This window comes from Ranitomeya variabilis, chromosome 3 (assembly GCF_051348905.1).
Source record: "Ranitomeya variabilis isolate aRanVar5 chromosome 3, aRanVar5.hap1, whole genome shotgun sequence".
Taxonomy (NCBI): domain Eukaryota; kingdom Metazoa; phylum Chordata; class Amphibia; order Anura; family Dendrobatidae; genus Ranitomeya; species Ranitomeya variabilis.
In genome coordinates, this window is record NC_135234.1 from 679,088,816 (window position 1) to 679,112,982 (window position 24,167).

At 41.7% G+C, this 24,167-nt stretch overlaps 1 protein-coding gene across 4 annotated transcripts in view; it reads right to left on the reverse strand.

Moving 5' to 3' along the window:
- ZNF740 (zinc finger protein 740) overlaps positions 1-24,167 on the reverse strand; it is a 60,361-nt gene continuing 36,194 nt past the window's right edge. For 3 of the 4 annotated variants that reach the window (XM_077298007.1, XM_077298008.1, XM_077298009.1), the window contains exons 7-11: positions 19,940-20,016; positions 12,662-12,703; positions 11,581-11,648; positions 11,374-11,492; positions 1-3,419 (exon numbers count right to left, since the gene is read on the reverse strand). In XM_077298007.1, coding sequence (XP_077154122.1) covers positions 3,333-3,419; positions 11,374-11,492; positions 11,581-11,648; positions 12,662-12,703; positions 19,940-20,016 — 393 coding nt within the window. In that variant the 3' untranslated portion in view covers positions 1-3,332. The remainder of the gene's footprint in view (positions 3,420-11,373; positions 11,493-11,580; positions 11,649-12,661; positions 12,704-19,939; positions 20,017-24,167) is intronic. The other variant, XM_077298010.1, reaches the window with a different exon arrangement.

Sequence of the window (24,167 nt, forward strand, 5' to 3'; positions counted from 1 at the left end):
CCTATACTACCTGATGTCGCACAGCATAGAGTCTGTCGGTTAAGCACGAGGACGATGTGCTGGGTGGGGAATAGAGCTGGAGTGACAGAGGCTTCAGTTCTACAACCAAATTTGCTAATCAATTCAAACATGGATTTCTCAGTAATGGAGAAATGGACTGGCCATGTAAAGGTATTACTAGACTTGTCTTTGAAAGAGCTACATGCACAGATAGTTTGGGAGGTGAAATCATGCCTACAGATCCCCTTAAACTAACCTAACATACTCCATTTAGATAATGAACATTTATCCTCTCCACCGCCCACATTACTCCTATTATTCCCACTCTGTGCAGTAGTACGATATTCCTCTCTGGAAATGGGATTATGGTGCAAAAACCTAACTGGTTACATTAGAATACTTTCACACTTCTGTCTTTTGTCCTCCGTCGCAATCCGTCGGTTTGGGCAAAAAAAGGAACCTGCAAATGTGCTTGCAGGATGCGTTTTTTGCCCATAGACTTGAATTAGCGTCGGATCGCGACGGATGGCCACATCGTGTCTGTCGTGCGATGGATCCGTCGTGTTTTGGCGGACGCGACGCACCAAAAAAGTTAAATGTAACTTTTTTGTGTGTTGCGTCTGCCATTTTCGACCACGCATGTGCGGCCGAAACTCCGCCCCCTCCTCACCGGACTGCAGAATGGGCAGTGGATGCGTTGAAAAATTGCATCCGCTGCCACGCCGTGCAGTAATTTCACAACGTCCATCGGTACGTCGGCCCGACGGAAATGTGAAAGTAGCTTAAGCAGTAAATGAATCCGTCTCTGACTGCTGTGACCCCAACAATCACAAGATCAGGGCTTTTAAAGCAAAATAGAGCTGAGGTGAGCATGCTTCGCCTCTGAAGGCTACAAAGAACAGGATTTCATTAAATCTGTCCCTTGATCCATATACACACTCAGCCAGGAGCTGTGAGATCCGGCCTGCTAAGCTGTGGGGTCTATTGAGTGATTGTTGGGGGTCAACGGAAACAGACCTACGGCTAATTTCACACTTCAATGTAAAATATGGACTGTGATGTATAAACTGGGTGCGGGGTCCAGACCCAAACTTATCAACCTCATAGGCATAAATGAGGCCTTCGAGTTCAGGTGAGAAGATCCATGGCCAGTCTGCAGATCATGATCCATACCGACACGGATGCGTGAAACCGGCCCAAAACAATAAGCTACAAGAAGAAATAGTCTGACCTCTGCAAAGAAGCTGCACACTACATATACTAGAGAGAGAAAAAAATTCTAACCTGGTCATTTTAATGCTATAGAATAAATTTGTGATTATCTGTTTCTCAAATACGTCAAATTAGGATTTCAGAAATAGGACTACACAATGCCAGTGTTCAGTGGATCCTAGCAAGAGAGAGAGTAGGGGTGCGAAATGGATCTCGGCCTGTCAAAGGCCCACAGGTACGAGGGCAGTCAGCGCAATCCACCAATCTACACCATATAGTCCAGAATGGTCTGCTGCCTCTAACGATTTACGGTAAGAGATCAAGGAGGGAGATTTCATGTAACAACATTTAGACATCACTAAACTCCAGTGTAGCAATCCCATGTAGTTTATCAACGTCACCTTTCTGTGCAGATTACACAGTATTTTCTGCCAATACTCCCTCGTCTCACACTGGTGTGTCCTGCAGAATATACATTTAGTAGTTACACAAAGTGGTCACATAAACCTCTGTTCAGCGTATCTCACAGGACTGAGGCCGCCAGGCTGCGCCAAGGTAATGGGCGCTGGCAACGAGCTGCTGCTGTCACTACAAATACTTGTCTGTCATGGCCGGCGTGTTATGCGGAGGGGGAGAGATCCGTAAGAAGCAGTATTATGGGGTTAGTCCAGGTATCATTATCAGTCTGTAAGTCCTGAAAAACTAATAGCTGTTTTGAAGAAAATGCATCATCAGAAACTACACTAAAAATCAGAAGTCTTTTTTATAATTTTTATACTGGCTACCAGGGCTATTTTAAGCCCCCCCCATACACATCAGACTAACATTGGTGGGATCAGCAGGCAGTCTAATGCATATGGGGGGCCCGGACAGATGATTGTCAGGGGAATTAAATACACCAGTCCTTTTGACATCCCAGAGATGTGCCACTGCCAGACATGTCATATGAGAACACAGGAGACATCAGCAAAGCAAGTGCCCTAGTGTATGGGGAGCGATAGCTACCGGCCAAATGGCCAAACCATCAGCCATCTACAACACATAAGGGACTTTAGAGACTTGTACCTCCTGTACTTTATAAAAGACTCTTCATAAATCTCATTATGATCAGGTAACAGCGGCAGGTAATGACTCTATACACCGCAGATAACATAGGATCCACCATTCACAACCGGCAATGTCACAACTCGCCTGCTCCTTCTCCCTTCTAAATGACTTTTGCACATAAACATTAGACATTTCAATACAAAAGATAGGGTCTGAGTTAGTCGGTGTACTTTTTCTGTTTTCTAATAAGAGATTGTGATCTGAAAAATTAAAACAATTACAAAAACATTTAACATACTGATTTTAAGCAATAGGTCATTTTCTGGTTATATATTCCCTTTAAAGTAAATTGCTGCGTTTAAAACATAGATATCATCATAATTGTTGCTGTTGCTAATCTATAATGTTGGGGGGGCTTGGCTCTGAACAGAATCACTCACCTTCCCCCTCTGGCAGCTGAAATTATCGCTTCTTACTTCCTCCTGCACTTGAGAGTCTTCTCAGCTTTACTCATATGCTACTACAGAGGCTGTGCCAGCTTCCGAGCAGGGCTTGCAAATTGCAAACCAATCTGCAAGCATGCATGTCTTGCCTAGGAGACTGGCCACTTCTAAAGTGGTCAGTAACCTAAGCAACAAGCTGTACACTACAGAATTAAACATCCCTCAGTTCTTGAGAACGATGAGGATTTTTAATAAGAGGTAAATTGAAAGTTGCTCGTTTTCCAAGCACTTTCTAATCTTACCCATTTAATAACATGAAACAAGCCCTTTAAATACACTTAAAGGATAACAATTGGAGATCTGCCAGTTTAAGTATCAGACAAGAGTCATCTCCTTCCAAGAAGTGAGAAATATTTACCAGTTTCACTCAAACTGATGAATATTGCTTAGTCTTTTCCATAAAATACGTTTGGCCTTTTTATAATTACAGCTTGCAAAGTAAGACCTGGTAGGCAGACCTCGTAACCAGCCCTGTGTCTTGAATCACAGAAATGTTGATGGATTTGATTTATCAGTACTGATAGTAAATGAGTCCTGAGCGTTGGAGATCGGCCGACACTCCACTGAAGTTCACAACACAAGGTTTATTTCAGGTTTCGTGTGGCACCCCTGACAAATCCGCTTATGTTTCAGGAGGCGGTCCGTCCTAGAGAAAGCCTGAGGGAGACAGAAAAAATGCAATTATATAATCAGAACCAACATGTGGCCCTCCAGCACGCCTTCAGTGGTAGATGCAAGAAAAGATTGCCAGTTGGTGCTCCATCTGTATTGCTATGTTAACACAGTTTTTTCAGCAGAAACTCTCCAGAAATCCGTTCAAAAACCTCAATTTTTGATTGAAAAAAACAAACAAAAAAATCTCAGCACGAATATACCATAAAAGGTGCCCATAAACCTTTGAGCTGTTTGTCAAATGTAGTCTCATTTAGCAGACAGCCATCTCTCCAGACGCTTGTATAAACATGAAACATTGGCTAAGTGTTCATGTGTTATCAATAGGGAGAGAGGAGTAAGCAGCGCCCATGTGTCACTTTAGTCCAAAGACGATCAACCCACAGCCAGGTGGCCCAGTACAGATTGCCAGTGGGCCATAGAGCGCAGTTATTCTGGCCCTTGGCCATTTAATTTTTGAGCAAAGAAGAACAGTGCGCACGCAGAGTTCAGTACTGAACATCACTGCGGCACACAGAGATGGATTAGTCAGCACCACACCAGCCTGCGTGACCTAAATGTGCAACCATGGCTGGCAACATCTCTGGACTTGTCTCCCATTGAGCACATCTGGGAAATCACTGATCAGCAATTGCAAAAGGAGCTGCCAGCATCGGATTTTGATGATTTGCCCAAGTGCATTCAGCGTAGCAGAACATTCCTAACCAATAATAGCCGTTTTGATAACATACCAAGGTATGCAAGTGCAGGAATTTCAGTGTGTGGTGCTCACTTTGAATAAATATATTATGAAAAATCTGTTTCCTTTTTCTCCTCACTTACATTTATCGTGTGTGTGTGATATCTTTTTATTTTGGAGGGGGGGAAGGGGGGTTGTGTACACCATGTTCCAAATTATTATGCAAATAACATTTTTCTTGGATTTTCCTAAATAGTCGGTGCAAATTAGTCAGTCTAATAAAAGTCATCACCCGTTAGAGTATGCATCAAATTTTATTGAAGAAACCTCCCAATGATATTAGTATGATCTCCAAAATGAATAAAAACTCAAAATGCACTGTTCCAAACTTGTGAGTTTTTGCTTCTGTTTCTTTGAATGAAGTCAGAATAGCCTCCCAGAGCTGCTGTTTTGATGTGAACTGCCTCCCACCCTCATAGATATTTTGCTTGATGATACTCCAAAGATTCTCTGTAGGGTTGAGGTCAGGGGAAGATGGTGGCCACACCATGAGTTTATCTCCTTATATGCCCATAGCAGCCAATGACTGGGGTATTCTTTGCAGCATGAGATGGTGCATTGTCATGCATGAAGAGGATTTTGCTCCTGAAGGCACGTTTCTGCTTATTATACCATGGAAGAAAGTTGTCAGTCAGAAACTCTATATACTTTGCAGAGGTCATTTCCACACCTTCAGGAACCTTAAAGGGCCCTACCACCTGTTTCCCCATGATTCCGGCCAAAAACATAACTCCTCCACCTCCTTGCTGACGTTGCAGCCTTGTTGGGACATAGTGGCCATCCACCAACCATCCACTACTCCATCCATCTGGACCATCCAGGGTTGCTCGACAGTCATCAGTAAACAAGACTGTTTGAAAATTAGTCTTCATGTATGTCTGGGCCCACTGCAACCATTTCTGCTTGTGAACACTGTTTAGGGGTGGGCGAATAGTAGGTTTATGCACCATAGCAAGCCTTTGAAGGATCCTACACCTTGAAGTTTGAGGGACCCCAGAGGCACCAGCAGCTTCAAATGGTATTTTGGCAGCTGCTCTCTTAATCCAATGAATATATCTGGCAGAAACCTTCCTCATTATGCCTTTATCTGCATGAACTCTGTCTGTGCTCTGTTTCAGTCACAAATCTCTTCACAGTATGATGACCACTCAAGTTTTCGTGAAATATCTAATGTTTTCATACCTTGTCCAAGGCATTGCATTAATTAATGCTTTTCAGCAGCAGAGAGATCCTTTTTATTTCCCATATTGCTTTGAAACCTGTGGCCTGCTTAATAATGTGGAACATCATTTTTAAATAGTTTTCCTTTAATTAGAATCACCTGGAAAACTAATTATCACGTGTTTAAGATTGATTTCAGTGATCCATTGAGCCCTGAGACAATACCATCCACGAGTTTATTTGAAAAACAAAACAATTAAATCTTTAGGACACTTAAATCCAATTTGCATAATAATTTGGAACATGGAGTATGTGAACAATTTTTTTTCCAGAACTTTTCTCACCTTTAATATAAAAAATAGTAAGTACAATTCTATTGAACAATAAAGTAAAATTACTTTAAAGGGGAAAATATAATATGGTTGCATAAGTGTGAATGCCCTCTTATGACTGGGGATGTGGTTGTGTTCAGTATTAGCTAATCCCATTTACACTCATGGTAAATAGTAGTCAGTACACAGCTGAATCATTCTGATTACCCCATATAACGTTCAGCTGTTCTAATATAATTTTCTTGACATTTTCTTAGTTGCATTTTACAGCAAAAGCCATGCTCCGAAAACAGCTTACAACACAGCAAAGAGATCTCATTGTTGAAAGTTATCAGTCAGGAGATGGGTACAAAATTTTTTCTTCCAATGCATTAGATATACAATGGAGCGCTGTGAAGAAGGTTATCGAGAAGTAGTGATGATTAAGGGTCCCTAGTCAGCAGAAAGACGTTGATATCGCATTTTATCTATTGTTTACACTGATGTTTTTATCCTCTACCGAGCATGTTTTTCAGTGAATAAAGAAATAGTTTTCTTCACTACCTCGTTGAGCTGGATCCTCCATTCTTTTTATGAAGTAGTAGCTTAAATTTGGCACAACAGTGATATTACCTCGAACAGGACGTCCCTCAAATATCGATGAAAAGACAAAATTGGCCCTTCAAGCTGACAATAGACTTACAGCAACATTAAAAGAGCTGCAAGAATTTTTGGCAAACATTGGCTGTATACTACATGTGACAACAATCCCCCATATTCTTCATATGTCTGGCTTGTGGGGGAAGGGTGGAAAGATGGAAAACTTTTCTTACAAAAGAAAAAAAAATCCAAGCTCAGTTATGTTTTGCCAAAACCTACAACAAGTCTGTCAAAATCATGTGGCAAAACGTGTTTTGGTCTAAGGAGATCAAATAATTTTTTGGTTATAATTCCTAAAGGTATGTGTGGTGCAAAGCCAAAACTGCATATTATCAAAAGAACACCATATCCACAGTGAAGCATGGTGGAGGCAGCGTTATGCTATTACGCTGTTTTTGACAGTTAAAATTTGAATGTTAATCAAGGTGGAGGGAATTGTGAACCGCTCATTATATCAGTCAATTTTGAGTCTACACTTTCAGGCCTCTGCTAAAAAAAAAAAATAAAAATGAAAAACGAAAATGGATTTCACTTTTTAGTATGATAATGACCCTAAGCATACTTCCAAATCAACAATAGAATGGCTTCACCAGAATACGATCCAAGTTTTGGAATGGCCCAGCTGGAGTCTAGACCTGAATCCAGGGTGGATAAAAATCAATGTTTTTAAAAAAAAAAAAAATCAAAAAAATCGGATTTTTTTTTTTTTAAATCGGATTTTTTTTCAATAAACTTCTTTTTGAGGAAAATATTTTACCATCCAAAGGTTCTTCCATCATGAGATAAAGCGGAGTTGTTTAACTCAGTAGAATAAAGGCTGTATATGTGTAACATTCACAATGCCATGCTCTTCCAGAGGTTTCTGTATGATTAGTGGGCAGTTTCTCTCCTATATTATCACAGACGCTCGCTTTACTTACGCAGTTCTCAAAACTGAATTTGACTCCGCAGAGGTCCCAGCCTCTTCTTCACGGCAAAAATGTTACAACATGAACAGAGTTGAGAAAAAGACCTTAATCCTATTGTTCTACAAACCTATGAATACAGAATCAACCCCTTCAGTGCCAAGTCCAAGAAGTTAGACAATATGTTTCTGATTGTTTGGAGTGGAATAGATCTGCACAACACAAGAAGAATGTGAATCTAAGTGTGAGGAGGAGGAAGGGCATGCAGACAAGAAAATGAAAGTGAAACTTTGAGCACAATACTGCAGCATAGCCACAGACAGACAAGTCTGGATCTGTTTGTCTGTACGATACGATCTGAGGTTTATTACATTCTTTCCTTATAATGGCAGCAGGCCGTAAAAGAGACCCAGTTTGGGAATATTTTAATGAAGCTCCTTCGCCTATCGGTAAGGCAGGCATGCGTGCAAAATGCAAACGATGCAACAAAGAGATGCAAGGCCTGGTGGCGCGAATGAGGCAACATCATGAGAAGTGCGGTGATGAAGATGACCAAAGAAACACTTCTGAACAGGCAGGATCTTCAGGTTGGTAAACATTTTTATTGAATTCTATTTCTAAAGACTGAACTGTCATGTGTGAGAAAAATTATATTTCTTATTATTACTGCATGTTACTGTCATTTGGTACCGTTATGAAGAAAAACAAATATTCCTTTTGGGGCAGTGATGTGTTGTGTACAATAAGCAGAAATTGTATAAACAATAAAATAACAGCATTTACTTTTTTGTTTAGGGGAATTCATGGATTCTGGAAACTATCCACCTCCAAGATCACCATCATCCTGTTCTACAGTTTCAGAGTTATCCATCCAGGATAGTGCTTCATTAGCAGCAGCATCATCATCAAACACCCACAGCCACATATCACCATCACCCAAAAGGAAGAAAAAACCTTTACCTCCTGGAACCACCATAGATAGGTTTGTGATAAGAACTAGCAGATTAGAAAAAGAGTTGATTGATGAAAAAATTGCCCAGTTTATTTATGCAACGAACTCTTCTTTCCGTCTGACTGAGAACCCACATTTCATTAATATGGTTCAGTCACTGAGACCAGGATACAGTCCACCCAGCAGAGCTGATGTTGCAGGGAAACTGCTGGATCAAGTGTATGACAGAGAAATGGAGCAATGTGCAACAGCTCTGGAGGGTAAAATTGTTAACCTAAGTATTGATGGGTGGAGTAATGTCCACAATGATCCTATTGTATGTGCTTGTATAACAACATAAGAAGGTAAAGTCTTCCTTGCACAAACAACTGATACGTCAGGAAATGCACACACAGCAGAATACTTACAAGAAGTGGCAGTAAAAGCTATAACGACATGTGAACAAAAATTCAAATGTCTAGTACGCAGTTTGGTCACTGACAATGCTGCAAACGTATCCAAGATGAGAAGAGATTTAGAAGAGCAGGGAGGGAATATAAAGCTGCTAATAACATATGGTTGCAGTGCTCATTTGCTGCACCTCTTAGCCAAAGACTTAAGTGTTCCAGAAATAAAGGCTAATGTTGTTGAAATTTCTAAATACTTCCGTAATAATCATTTTGCTGCAGCAGCTCTGAAAAGGATGGGTGGAACCAAGCTAACGCTCCCACAAGATGTTAGATGGAACTCTGTGGTGGACTGTTTTGAGCAGTATATCAAAAACTGGCCTATTCTGATGACACTTTGTGAAGAAAATCGAGATAAAATAGATGGCACTGTCACGGCCAAAATCCTCAACATTGGGCTTAAGAGAAATGTTGAACATATGCTGAGCTTCCTGAAACCCATCTCTCAAGCTTTAAACAAAATACAGAAAAATAGCTGTTTTATTGCGGATGCTGTTGAAATTTGGAAGGAACTGAGTGAACACTTAAAGGGAACCTGTCACCACGTTTTTGGAAGATGGGATAAAAATAGCGTTAAATAGGGGCAGAGGTGGGCATTACATTAGTGTGTGTGTTATGCGTTTATTACCCACCTAAGTTGCCGAAATAACTTTGCAAAGTCTCCGTTTTCGCCTGTCAATCAGGCTGGTCAGGTCACATGGGCGTGGTGTCTTCACCCAGATTTGGCGTAGTTTTCCGTTGGTGGCGTAGTGGTGTGCGCATGCCCAAAGTCCGGAATCCTCTTCCAGGGGATTTAAAATAGCGCGGTGTTCGTTATTGCATTGGTGATCGGTGGGCGCGGCCATCTTCCTTTGGCCGCGCGTGCGCAGAAGCGGCGCTCTGCTGGCCGCGGCTTCAGGAAAATGGCCGCGGGATGCCGCGCGTGCGCAGATGGATATCGCGGCGGCCATTTTCCTGAAGCCGCGGCCAGCAGAGCGCCGCTTCTGCGCACGCGCGGCCAAAGGAAGATGGCCGCGCCCACCGATCACCAATGCAATAACGAACACCGCGCTATTTTAAATCCCCTGGCAGAGGATTCAGGACTTTGGGCATGCGCACACCACTACGCCACCAACGGAAAACTACGCCAAATCTGGGGGAAGACAACGCCCATGCGACCTGACCAGCCTGATTGACAGGCGAAAACGGAGACTTTGCAAAGTTATTTCGGCAACTTAGGTGGGTAATAAACGCATAACACACACACTAATGTAACGCCCACCTCTGCCCCTATTTAACGCTATTTTTATCCCATCTTCCAAAAACGTGGTGACAGGTTCCCTTTAAAAACAGAACTACACATGGACAGAATTAAATTACAAGCAGTAAACAAACGAATGGGACAAGCACTGACTCCAGCTCATTTTTTGGCAAATATTGTCAATATCCAATATCAGGGTCAAAACCTAAGTGCTGAGGAAGAGGAGTTAGCTAGGACATGGGTATCCAGCAATCATCCATCTTTAATGCCAACTATAATAAACTTCAGAGCTAAGGGGGAACCATTCAAGAAATATGTGTTTGCTGAAGATATTTTAAGGAAGGTCACACCAGTAAACTGGTGGACGTCACTTAAGCGCTTGGATTTAGAGACTGTTCAAGTAATGATTTCACTTTTAACAGCAGTAGCTTCTTCTGCAGGCGTTGAAAGAATATTCCCTTCCTTTGGACTCATTCATTCTAAATTGAGAAATCGGTTGGGACCCAATAAAGCAGGAAATCTTGTTTTTCTTTTCCAGATTATGAATAGGAACAAAGAAGAAGATGATGATGAAGATGACGACAAGTGAGCTACAGAGGACAGCAGGGACAGTAGTATTTAAGTTTTTCATGTGTCGGCTGGGCTGACAGTCTAAGTTTCTTAATATATATATATATATATTTTGTTTAGCCAAATTAGTTAACAAACATGGATGTTTGTTTAAGCAAATAACTTATGCTGTAATGTTGTTATTGTTTCAGTTGAATAAATCTATTTAAATTGTTATTAAGGTCAGGATTATTTTTCTCCTTCCTAAGTAACAGAACAGTGGTGTCCAAATATGAATGATTAACCCATTAAACTGGGGAGAAAAAAGTAATATAAAAAGTGATTCTAAAAATCTTCATCTACTTGCATGTTAAAGTAGCAAGAACTAGTTTAGGTAGAAACTTTGATTTAAATCACTGATTTAAATCAAGCCTTACTGACTAGTGATTTAAATCGTGATTTAAATCAGTTAGATTTAAATCAAATCCACCCTGACTGAATCCAATTCAAAATTTGTCGGTGACCTGAAGACGGCGCTGTACGCAGTAGATGCCCTCGCAATCTGATAGATTTGGAGCTACAACAAGGAAGAGTGGGCAAAGATAGCCAATTCTACGGTAGATGTTCCAGGCTGACAGAATTCTACTCAATAATGAATGCCATCATATATTCAAAGGGTTACTTCAACAAAGTATTTGAGTAAGGATGTGCATATTTATGCAAGCCCATTTTATTACTTTTTCAACAGAACAATTTCAGTTTATTTTTCAATTGAATTGAACAGGTTATGGGAGATAGTAACGGTGGGTAAAGTTCTGCAGATTCTTCTAGGTTTGAATTATTTTTTTTTACAAGCCAAAAACCAAGCATTTTGGGGTATGTAGACTTTATATATACACTGTATAAATTCATCAATACTAAGTTAGCACCAACCATGGATGGCTGAGAAAATGTCAACATTTGGGGCATCACTCACCTGAAGGCATCGCTCGCACTGGTATGGCTTCTCTCCGCTGTGAACTCGTTTGTGTCTGTCCAGATGATATTTCTGAACAAACTTCATGTCGCACATATCACATTCGAATGGACGCTCCCCTACGACATAACAGGTTGGCACACTGAGGGTCTTTGCACCTAATACAATCATTTAGGGTCTCTGCAGCACTGTGGGACCGTCTCTTACCTGTGTTAATGTACACTTCTCTGTGAATACCGAAACTTGGCGAGTATGAGGATAAACTTGCCCCCGACCTAAAACATATATATTTTACTGTAAGTTTGCAGAGTCTTTAGTAGTAGATTTGAGGTATAAATGGCGGCTCTCCTTTGATAAGGAAGTGATTAAAACCAAATTATGCTAAATTCAATGGCAGCCTTGTAGGTCAGACATGGGCGCCACATATATTGTGTAATGCATCCAAATACATGCGCTTTCCCTCATACAAAGGCGAACAAAGCCTTGATTTTGGGACATAACCTTGCAAAGGCTAAATCATACCTATCAGTCAATATAAAGGCATGCATTATTATTAGTGCATGCTAACAAAGTTAGTGACAAACTCTTTACTACTATTGTATTGACAGAACAATAAAACAAAAAGTATACATCCTGCTTGGAAAAGTCAAAGTTCTGCTCTAAAGAAAAATGCTATTTTTTTGTAACCAGGTTACAATCTATTTGGACGAAAAAATAATGGTCTACAATTCTGGGATTTGTTATAATATTCACTAGAATATTTTGTCCACATGCCTTACACTGGGAGATGGCTGATCCAAGGAAACCGTGTGGCCACGCGTAGCTTTTTCTTCCCATTTTTAAATCATTTTTGCATTGAGCTCTTGGAGATGTATTTAATACATTGACAAAATAGGTCTGCCACTGGGAGGGGGGTCTACGGTTACCTAGCTGTTCTCCATTGTGGATCATAAAAATAGGTGGTCAGGAAGGGGGGCAACTCGGCATTGTGTGTCCCAGCAAAGTCTAGCATTGATTGGATAGTGAAAACATCCCCCAAATTGGTAACCCCCAGCTGTAAATTAGGATTAATTTCTAAGAGGAACAACAGGAGAATAGCGCAATGGAGCGTTTTTTACAACATGGTCCAGTAGGGCCCGATGCGGAGATCTACATTTAGTGTATGTGTCAATCTGTAATAAAACTTGCCCATTGATCTTGATGAATTCTTCCATGAAAAGCGATGTCCAATTGTCAACCTATAGAGAAGGAGCTGAACAGATCGATATACAAATGTGTCCTTTCTTACCTTTTCTCTTGGCTCCCAGGATGAGTGGAGCAAGATAACAAGCTTTGGGGAAAAAATAAGAATGCTCGCATTACTTTTCCATGCATTTTCAGTAAAACAATAAAGTTTGTTTCTCAAAGATGGTCAACTCACTTCACTCTTCTTGGATTATCTTCAGCCAAGAGGAAAGTTATACAATAACACATGTATATGGATTATTGGAAAAAGAATTGATATAAATAGTATTTTACAGACCCTAAATCTGCGCGCTCTTAGAGTCCAGTGGGCAGAGTTATGCTCTGATAGAATGCTGACAATTGAGCAGGCCCGACTACTGGACTCGAAACCAGAATAAGTAGGAATTTAGAGAAATATAAAAATACAGCTTATACTGAATATTTTCCCACTAAAGACCAGTCTGGTTTTAACCATGCACGTTGGACAGATTTAGATCCTCTCAAGCAATACATGTTATACTCCGGTCACTGTGTTTTAATTGTTACGTCCTTAGAGAAGAAAAACAGATGAAACAAAGAATATGTATAAAAAAAATCACAAGTTTATTTAAATATTCTACACACACTGGTAATAGGGCAAAGGATACAACAGACTGTACAGTGTTATAAAACTACATGTATTCAGGAAAAAAGGTCACTAGTCTAATGTTAAAACCAAAATAGTAAAAAAGGTAAAAGTGAAAAAAAAAAAAATCTTCAAATTAAAACTTATCCTAACAACAGAACAGATGACAATTCATGTGACAGCTCCGGTGGGAGGCAGCGACTTTACATTAAAGCTAATCATTTGGCTGGGCAGTGGCACACCGAAAATATATTTCTGACTTCACAGCTGTTACAAACATCTTAAATATATGAAACAACCAAAAAAGAACATTAAGTTCTACATAAATTAATATTCATTAGGGTTTATTGGAAATTTAGCTAAATCAATAGCTACATAGAAAAAGTCCATGGAAGAATTAGTTTGTGTAACTTCACGGCCATATGTGAATCGGCCTACAACAGTCCGCTGGTCCCTGCAACACACTTGTGAATTAATCAGAAAGACCATCTCTAAATAATATTGTTAAGGCCACTGGCTTCCATATGATGCTCACAATCTCCTGCTTGCAGCATAGGAATATGGAAGGCACCTTTTGAAGAAATCATAAGGCAGCCGCTCATCCTTTAAGTTACACTACTGAAGTCACCTGCATGACACCCATCATCTCCCGCATGTGTGATCCAGTATAGGAACAGGACTTGTGAAGGTTAAAATGCCCCAATTTGGGAAGAGGAATCTTTCTTTTGTATATGACCCAGATCCAACATCACTACAGGGTAAACCGATGTGCCAGCTATCACTATAGGATCTACGCGTTTCAAGGTCACTCAGTCTTAGATGCTGCACCGGTGAGCGATGACGCCGGAGAACTATAGGGGACGTCAGAGCACGGCATGATCAGATACTGTACAGTGCAAGAGGGGTCACATGGATGACATCAACTTTTATCAATAATTACAGGAAGAGGGGCGGACATATCACACTCATCCGACTACCTGCATAGTCTGGGCACGTCCAGCGGCCTGGTGTATGCCGATTAGTATATGCCGTGTAAGTTATTCCAACTTTTTCTAAATGTTTGGGAACAAATTTTGGTGGCAGTGGTTCAGACGGGCAATCCCTGATGAAAGGTTATCTTTGAAGCTGGTTCGATAGCTTATTCTCTAGAGTCTAGACAAATGTGAACACAGCCTAAAAGGGTAAAATATTTTTTAGCAGCATCTGCAATTTGTTGTAGGTAAAGAAATGGCTATTCAAACCCAAAAACCAAAATAAAAAATGTGTGGTTTTTTTTTTTTTTTTTTGTTTCCACCATCGTTTAACCTGTAATACACTAGTTACAGGTCTCTGATATAATTCAGTGTTCAAAGTAAAATACACATAATATTTATCTGTAAATTAAAATAAAAAAAAATAACTCCTACTATGCGTCTAGAAAAGAAATACAGGACCAAGCAGTTTCTTAATAGATATGGTGATCACTTTTATATAATACTATGTACTAGTAGTCTGTAACATTTATCAAATGGATTTTAAACCCTTTCATTTTTGTTCCCCCTATGAACAAGGATTCATAACTAAGTATTAAATAGGGGGTACAAATGTGATATTCTGCAGTAACATTACAGAAAACAGAGGAGCTGGACACAGTGAACAATGTACCTTTATGTATCTAATCTGTGCTGTGGGGAGCAGCCCAAGTAGAGTAGTCTCCTCCACCCTCTGGCAGCAGAATAAATAGTCTCATCTTACTACCCCTACAGAAGGAAGGAGTCAGCCATGCTACTGCAAAGGCTCTGCTTCTGACAAGCAGGACAGAAAGCAAATTACGTAAAATAATGTGTGTGGGTGCCCACCCATATGTTCCCAGAGACCTCATCTCAGGGACATTTTGACATGACATCACAGGAAGTCAGGGAATGCTAACCAGAGATCATGTGAGCAGCTCAGATTAAAAATGATCTTCAGTGTAAAGAAGAACAAAGTCACGGGAGTGATGATATGGCCTCACTGAGCCCTGATCGCATCATTGAGTCATCTGGGACTACATGGAGAGAGAAGAATTGTAACAAGCCTGCATCCACACAAGATCTGGTACCACCTCCCCGTCGAGTGTCTTAAAAAGCTGTCTGCTAATGTATGTTGAACTGATGCCGTTTTGCAGGCCAAGCATGATCACACCGAATACTGATGTTCACTTTGCATTTTAATTGATAAAAATAAGCTAGTAAAACTTCTATCTTTTTTAAAGCATTCTTGCATTAAAATATTTTTCCTACACCTGCCTAAAACTTTTGCACAGTATTGTAATATATGTATGTATTTTATGTATTCGCTTTCTGTCCTGCTTGTCAGGGCATGTATATGGTGGTCCGCAGTAGATGGGGCATCACCATGATAGGTCCTTATCTGCGAGAGAGGGACTGATCACTTTAACAGCATGTAATTTGCATTTTTATTATCTATACAATTAATCTATTTAATGATGGGGTGACGCCTTTAAGTACCAGTAAGATAACATGTTCTGAGCGACTTTGAATGTATTTGATAACGTTCTGCAAAATCTAACGCCTCCAATTATAGAAACAATTTGTCTTGTTCCATAACTCCAGTTATCCACCTACTATAGTGGAATAAAGGGAAGAAATCGGTTCTGGAAAGGGTCCTGATACGAAGGTAACTTATCAGCTGAACCTTTCACGCTGAAACAATCAATACCCAAAAAAGATTCACGTCCCCTACAAATAAGGCACCCCATGAATAATGCCGGCAATAAATAAATCCACCATTTACCAATACTAACTGGCAGCACCAGCCCCAAATGCAATGACCGCTAGTCTTCCCAGTCTGGTAAAAGACACAAAACCGCTCATATTTTAGATTGCGGTAGCGCTGTCCAACAACTTCTGCAAAAGCTACAAAGATTTTTTCTTATTGGGGAATGTGCCAAACCAAATGGGAAAAAGTTCCTTGTAACCAAAGAAAAACCAGATCTTGAAAAAGTGAAACATTGCTGTGACGAGATCACCATCTGCGAGACTGTCTTCATCATGGCATCTAGTGAAAAGCTACAAATACCCCAAACTTCCAGCAAACTAAAAGATCAACCTCAAAATCAACAAAAGGTGAAGGGAGATCTGTGACCGGAAAGTAATTACACTCTGAACAATTAAGCCCTCGTATTTTCTTCATCATGAACCTGCCGCCTACTGCTTAAAAAAAAAAATTATTGAAATGATCAGACGATAAAAAAAGCAAAACTATTAAATGTAACAAATTTTCTACAATAAAATTCTTATAAAAATATAGTAACACAATAAAGGGTGATACAACGACATAAGGTTAGTAAAGACCGAAACAGTATAAAGCATTTTCTCCGTTAGCTAAAATAATTGTGCTCATGACTACAAGAGGATTTCCACAATCACTGTTAGTACAAACATTTCCATTCATTGTTTTACTGCACCCTGTGAAAGCCATACAGCGATAAAAGAAATCAGACAGGCCGGAAACCAGTGTTTGATGGGATTAGACAGGATTTTCAAAAAATATGGCTGCTTTATCTAAAAAACAGCACCACTCTTGTTTACAGGCTGCTCGTGATACTGCAACTCAATTCAATACAATGGAAAGGAAAGGTCTGGCCCTGCAGAAAGCACCTGACAATTTCCAGTAATGCACCTAGAGTTAAACTAAAAGGGTTTCCCCAATATCCACTAGTTGGAGAATCCCCCTCAATAGGAGCACTGCAAAGCTAAACCAGGATGGCCGCCGGCAAAACCACGCTGCCATGGCACATGTGCAGCAGGTCAGCAGGCTACGCACAGTTTAAGGGACTGGGTCATCTGGATTTTCTTTTACGGATACCTTTTTAATAGTAGATGTTTTGTGCTTTCTGTACAGGTAACGCAGGGGCCATCTCACCTAACCTGCAGCTCTTCTAATACTTAGCATTGCTTTACACATGGACGATGGAGCCTGGAGACCGCTCACTGACTTATCGCAGAGTGCTGTGGACATGGACTCTGCTGGGAGGGGGAGGAGGTGAGCTGTGACTATTATGACTGGTGGATCCCATGTTATCAGACTCCAGCTTTATAATGGAGATGTTAGGATAGGTCTATAATTTTTTCAATTTTTCAATGTTTGCCAGAGAAATCCAAGCATTTTTCCCCCCCCCATGAATGGGTTCTCAGCTCTGCTGTTTTTTTTTGCAGTTTTTTGCAGTCTTTTGGCTGCAAGTAATATTTGGGGCAGATTACATGAAAAACCCCTAGTGACTGAGGTTTTTAAACACAAGTTATAAGAACATTAATCATGGACAGCGAGGATTTCACACTGAAATCAACAGAAACAGATGTCGTCTGTGGATTATCGAGCAAAATCTGCTCAAAAGTCCACATAAAAAAATCCAATGAACATGCCCTTGCAGTTCAGATCCATTTTGCAGGAGTCTTAGGCTACTTTCACACTAGCGTTGTTGGCTGTACGTCGCAAGAAAGGAGAAAAAACGCATCCTGCAAAGTTGTCTGCAGAATGCGTTTTTTCCCATAAACTAACATTAGCGACACATTGCGACGTATGGCCACACGTCGCGTCGTAAGACTGCTTCCGCTGCCCACGTCGGGCATTATTTTCACAACGCGCGTCGGCACGTTATGCCGACGCATAGCGACGTCTCCGTGCCGACGCTAGTGTGAAAGCAGCCTTAGGCTTCTTTCACACTTCCGTCCGGGAAGGAGGGGGCGGAATTTCGGCCGCGCATGCGCGGTAGAAAATGGCAGACACGACGCACAAAAAAGTTACATGGAACGTTTTTTTTGTGCCGACGGTCCGCCAAAACACGACGCATCCGTCGCACGATGTGACGTGTGACAATCCGTCGCAATGCGTCGCTAATGCAAGTGTATGTAGAAAAAAACGCATCCTGCGGGCAACTTTGCAGGATGCGTTTTTTCTCCAAAACGACACATTGCGACGTGCGTCGAACGACGCTAGTGTGAAAGTAGCCTTAGCGATGGATTGTGACAGATGGCCATCCGTTTCATCCGTCGTGCACTGGATCCTGCGTAAAAAAACGATCCGTCGGGCAGAGGAACATTTTTTCTGCACGTCGGAAAATCGGTCAGTGACGCATCCTGCGCTGTCTGTCACTGGCTACAATAGTAGCCTATGGGCGCAGGATGCGCCACTGCCTGTGACAAGCAGGAATCCAGCGACTGGTCCCGTCTTTTCGAACTGAGCATGCGTGGAAGAATTTCCAGTCAGGGAAATTCTCTCTCGCTCTTTCTCTTTTTACTATTGATGCTGCCTATGCAGCATCAATAGTAACAAGATACTGTATAATGTTAAAAATAATTTAAAAAAAAAATAAAAAAAAATAAAATAAAAATCGCAATATTCTCACCTACCGGAGTTCCCGTGCAGCGTCACCGATGTTCCCGGCAGCTAGCGTTACTTCCTAGTAATACATTGCAAAATCTCGCGAGAAGTCGCAGTCTCGTGAGATTTCGCAATGTATTACTAGGAACGCTAGCTGCCGGGAGCATCGCTGTGCGGGAACGCCGGTAGGTGAGAATACTGCGATTTTTTTTTTTTTAACCTGGTTTGTGTTGTGTATGCGTTTTCGCAGCGGAAAACCACTGCGAAGACGCATACACAACAGGTGCACATAGGCTCGACGGGTCCGTCAGAAAAACGGGCCCAGTGCACACGTTTTCCACAATCTGCACAGGATCCGTCATTTCAAAGTCTTGACGGATCCTGTGCAGATTTGGAAGACGGAAGTGTGAAACAAGCCTTAGTAGATAGGCATGATTTTCATTTTATATATAGATAGTGACATAAAACAATTCCTAAAAGGGTTTTTTTTAATTAAAAAAGGTAGTAAAAATAGCTAGTGTAAAAAAAACCTCACCATTCTCAAGAGAGGGATTTTTAAATCTATAAGATTACTGCTTACTGCCTAGGTTACCAACCACGGCTGAGATCTATCAGCAGTAGACGGTCTCCTTGACGAGAAGCTCACACTTGTTCTATGCTTTAGACCTTGGGAGCGCTGCTCTGAAGGTGGCTGAATCGCTGGAACAGTCAATCTTCAGGAGTGTGTTGCCTTCTGACAAGAAGCAGAGGAGCGGTGCGCTCCTTAAGATGAGAATAACTCTAAGTAATATTTAAAATAAAAACTTAATTTATACCATAGTTCATTGGTAGAGGACATATTCCCATTAAAAGGAAAGTCAGTAGCCCCTGCTCCAAAAGCGGAAGAACCAAGGAATAGTAGAAATATTTTAGGTAATTTCTAGTACGGCAGAAATGTTGTACCTCCTTAATAGAGAGGCGCTGCACACAGAACCAGCAGTCTTTTCGGGGTAAACAAACAAATATCAGCCATCACTGCTATAACAGCTTTCCGAGTGTATCGACAATCAGGGGCGCTCTGTCATCAGAGTCGCTCTACATAGATATACATTTCTATATATACACATTTATATAGTTTATAGATCATAATAATCTGAGCCTAGGAAATGTCACGGTGCACAATTGTGAGCCGGAAGTGGTCAGCTTTATATAAAAGTCATCCTGTCACCAGTACCGTGCCTGTCAGTACATTTTTTTCAGATGCTGAAATAATAAAAACAGGACTGAGAATATTTACGTCCCGAGTAAAAGAACATAATCTGCATGTAGAGATTACAGGACGTGCCAAACACATTCATAAGCTACAACACATACTCTGTTTCGGCAATTTTGGTGTGGCAGCCCTGGCACATCCGCTTATGTTTCAGAAGTCTGTCTGTTCGTGAAAAGGCCTAGAAAACAAAAAATGCAATATCAGTAAAAAAGGACAGCATCAAGAACAATGCGTCAGTAAGCAAGCTAGGGTCACAGCACAATCATCTGCTACGTTCAACAGGACATGTGAAGCACACACCCCCGTAGGTCTAAAGAACGACAGACGTACAAGGCAAAAAATGTGAGCAGCACGCCGATGAGGCATTACACAAAGCACACTGATGAGGCATCACACAAAGCACACTGATGAGGCACCACACAAAGCACACCGATGAGACATTACACAAAGCACACTGATGAGGCATTAAACAAAGCACGCCGATGAGACATTACACAAAGCACACTGATGAGGCATTACACAAAGCACAATGAGGCATTACACATAGCACACTGATGAGGCATCACACAAAGCACACTGATGAGGCATCACACAAAGCACACTGATGAGGCATTACACAAAGCACACTGATGAGGCATTACACATAGCACACTGATGAGGCATTACACAAAGCACAATGAGGCATTACACAAAGCACGCCGATGAGGCATTACACAAAGCACGCCGATGAGGCATTACACAAAGCACGCTGATGAGGCATTACACAAAGCACGCTGATGAGGCATTACACAAAGCACACTGATGAGGCATCACACAAAGCACACTGATGAGGCATCACACAAAGCACACTGATGAGGCATCACACAAAGCACACTGATGAGGCATCACACAAAGCACACTGATGAGGCATTACACAAAGCACACTGATGAGGCATTACACAAAGCACAATGAGGCATTACACAAAGCACGCCGATGAGGCATTACACAAAGCACGCCGATGAGGCATTACACAAAGCACGCCGATGAGGCATTACACAAAGCACACTGATGAGGCATCACACAAAGCACACTGATGAGGCATCACACAAAGCACACTGATGAGGCATCACACAAAGCACACTGATGAGGCATTACACAAAGCACACTGATGAGGCATTACACAAAGCACAATGAGGCATTACACAAAGCACAATGAGGCATTACACAAAGCACAATGAGGCATTACACAAAGCACGCCGATGAGGCATTACACAAAGCACGCTGATGAGGCATTACACAAAGCACAATGAGGCATTACACAAAGCACGCTGATGAGGCATTACACAAAGCACGCTGATGAGGCATTACACAAAGCACACTGATGAGGCATTACACAAAGCACGCTGATGAGGCATTACACAAAGCACACTGATGAGGCATTACACAAAGCACAATGAGGCATTACACAAAGCACGCTGATGAGGCATTACACAAAGCACAATGATGAGGCATTACACAAAGCACACTGATGAGGCATTACACAAAGCACACTGATGAGGCATTACACAAAGCACAATGAGGCATTACACAAAGCACGCTGATGAGGCATTACACAAAGCACAATGATGAGGCATTACACAAAGCACAATGATGAGGCATTACACAAAGCACACTGATGAGGCATTACACAAAGCACACTGATGAGGCATTACACAAAGCACACTGATGAGGCATCACACAAAGCACACTGATGAGGCATTACACAAAGCACACTGATGAGGCATCACACAAAGCACAATGAGGCATTACACAAAGCACACAGATGAGGCATTACACAAAGCACGCTGATGAGGCATTACACATAGCACAATGAGGCATTACACATAGCACACTGATGAGGCATCACACAAAGCACACTGATGAGGCATTACACAAAGCACACTGATGAGGCATCACACAAAGCACACTGATGAGGCATTACACAAAGCACACTGATGAGGCATCACACAAAGCACACTGATGAGGCATCACACAAAGCACACTGATGAGGCATTACACAAAGCACACTGATGAGGCATCACACAAAGCACACTGATGAGGCATCACACAAAGCACACTGATGAGGCATCACACAAAGCACACTGATGAGGCATTACACAAAGCACACTGATGAGGCATTACACAAAGCACAATGAGGCATTACACAAAGCACGCCGATGAGGCATTACACAAAGCACGCCGATGAGGCATTACACAAAGCACGCCGATGAGGCATTACACAAAGCACACTGATGAGGCATCACACAAAGCACACTGATGAGGCATCACACAAAGCACACTGATGAGGCATCACACAAAGCACACTGATGAGGCATTACACAAAGCACACTGATGAGGCATTACACAAAGCACAATGAGGCATTACACAAAGCACAATGAGGCATTACACAAAGCACAATGAGGCATTACACAAAGCACGCCGATGAGGCATTACACAAAGCACGCTGATGAGGCATTACACAAAGCACAATGAGGCATTACACAAAGCACGCTGATGAGGCATTACACAAAGCACGCTGATGAGGCATTACACAAAGCACACTGATGAGGCATTACACAAAGCACACTGATGAGGCATTACACAAAGCACACTGATGAGGCATTACACAAAGCACGCTGATGAGGCATTACACAAAGCACACTGATGAGGCATTACACAAAGCACAATGAGGCATTACACAAAGCACGCTGATGAGGCATTACACAAAGCACAATGATGAGGCATTACACAAAGCACACTGATGAGGCATTACACAAAGCACAATGAGGCATTACACAAAGCACGCTGATGAGGCATTACACAAAGCACAATGATGAGGCATTACACAAAGCACAATGATGAGGCATTACACAAAGCACACTGATGAGGCATTACACAAAGCACACTGATGAGGCATCACACAAAGCACAATGAGGCATCACACAAAGCACACTGATGAGGCATTACACAAAGCACACTGATGAGGCATCACACAAAGCACAATGAGGCATTACACAAAGCACACAGATGAGGCATTACACAAAGCACGCTGATGAGGCATTACACATAGCACAATGAGGCATTACACATAGCACACTGATGAGGCATCACACAAAGCACACTGATGAGGCATTACACAAAGCACACTGATGAGGCATCACACAAAGCACACTGATGAGGCATTACACAAAGCACACTGATGAGGCATTACACAAAGCACACTGATGAGGCATCACACAAAGCACACTGATGAGGCATTACACAAAGCACACAGATGAGGCATTACACATAGCACACTGATGAGGCATCACACAAAGCACACTGATGAGGCATTACACAAAGCACGCTGATGAGGCATTACACAAAGCACAATGAGGCATTACACAAAGCACGCTGATGAGGCATTACACAAAGCACGCTGATGAGGCATTACACAAAGCACACTGATGAGGCATTACACAAAGCACACTGATGAGGCATTACACAAAGCACACTGATGAGGCATTACACAAAGCACGCTGATGAGGCATTACACAAAGCACACTGATGAGGCATTACACAAAGCACAATGAGGCATTACACAAAGCACGCTGATGAGGCATTACACAAAGCACAATGATGAGGCATTACACAAAGCACACTGATGAGGCATTACACAAAGCACAATGAGGCATTACACAAAGCACGCTGATGAGGCATTACACAAAGCACAATGATGAGGCATTACACAAAGCACAATGATGAGGCATTACACAAAGCACACTGATGAGGCATTACACAAAGCACACTGATGAGGCATCACACAAAGCACAATGAGGCATCACACAAAGCACACTGATGAGGCATTACACAAAGCACACTGATGAGGCATCACACAAAGCACAATGAGGCATTACACAAAGCACACAGATGAGGCATTACACAAAGCACGCTGATGAGGCATTACACATAGCACAATGAGGCATTACACATAGCACACTGATGAGGCATCACACAAAGCACACTGATGAGGCATTACACAAAGCACACTGATGAGGCATCACACAAAGCACACTGATGAGGCATTACACAAAGCACACTGATGAGGCATTACACAAAGCACACTGATGAGGCATCACACAAAGCACACTGATGAGGCATTACACAAAGCACACAGATGAGGCATTACACATAGCACACTGATGAGGCATCACACAAAGCACACTGATGAGGCATTACACATAGCACACTGATGAGGCATCACACAAAGCACGCTGATGAGGCATTACACAAAGCAGGCCGATGAGGCATTACATTACAAAAGGACTCT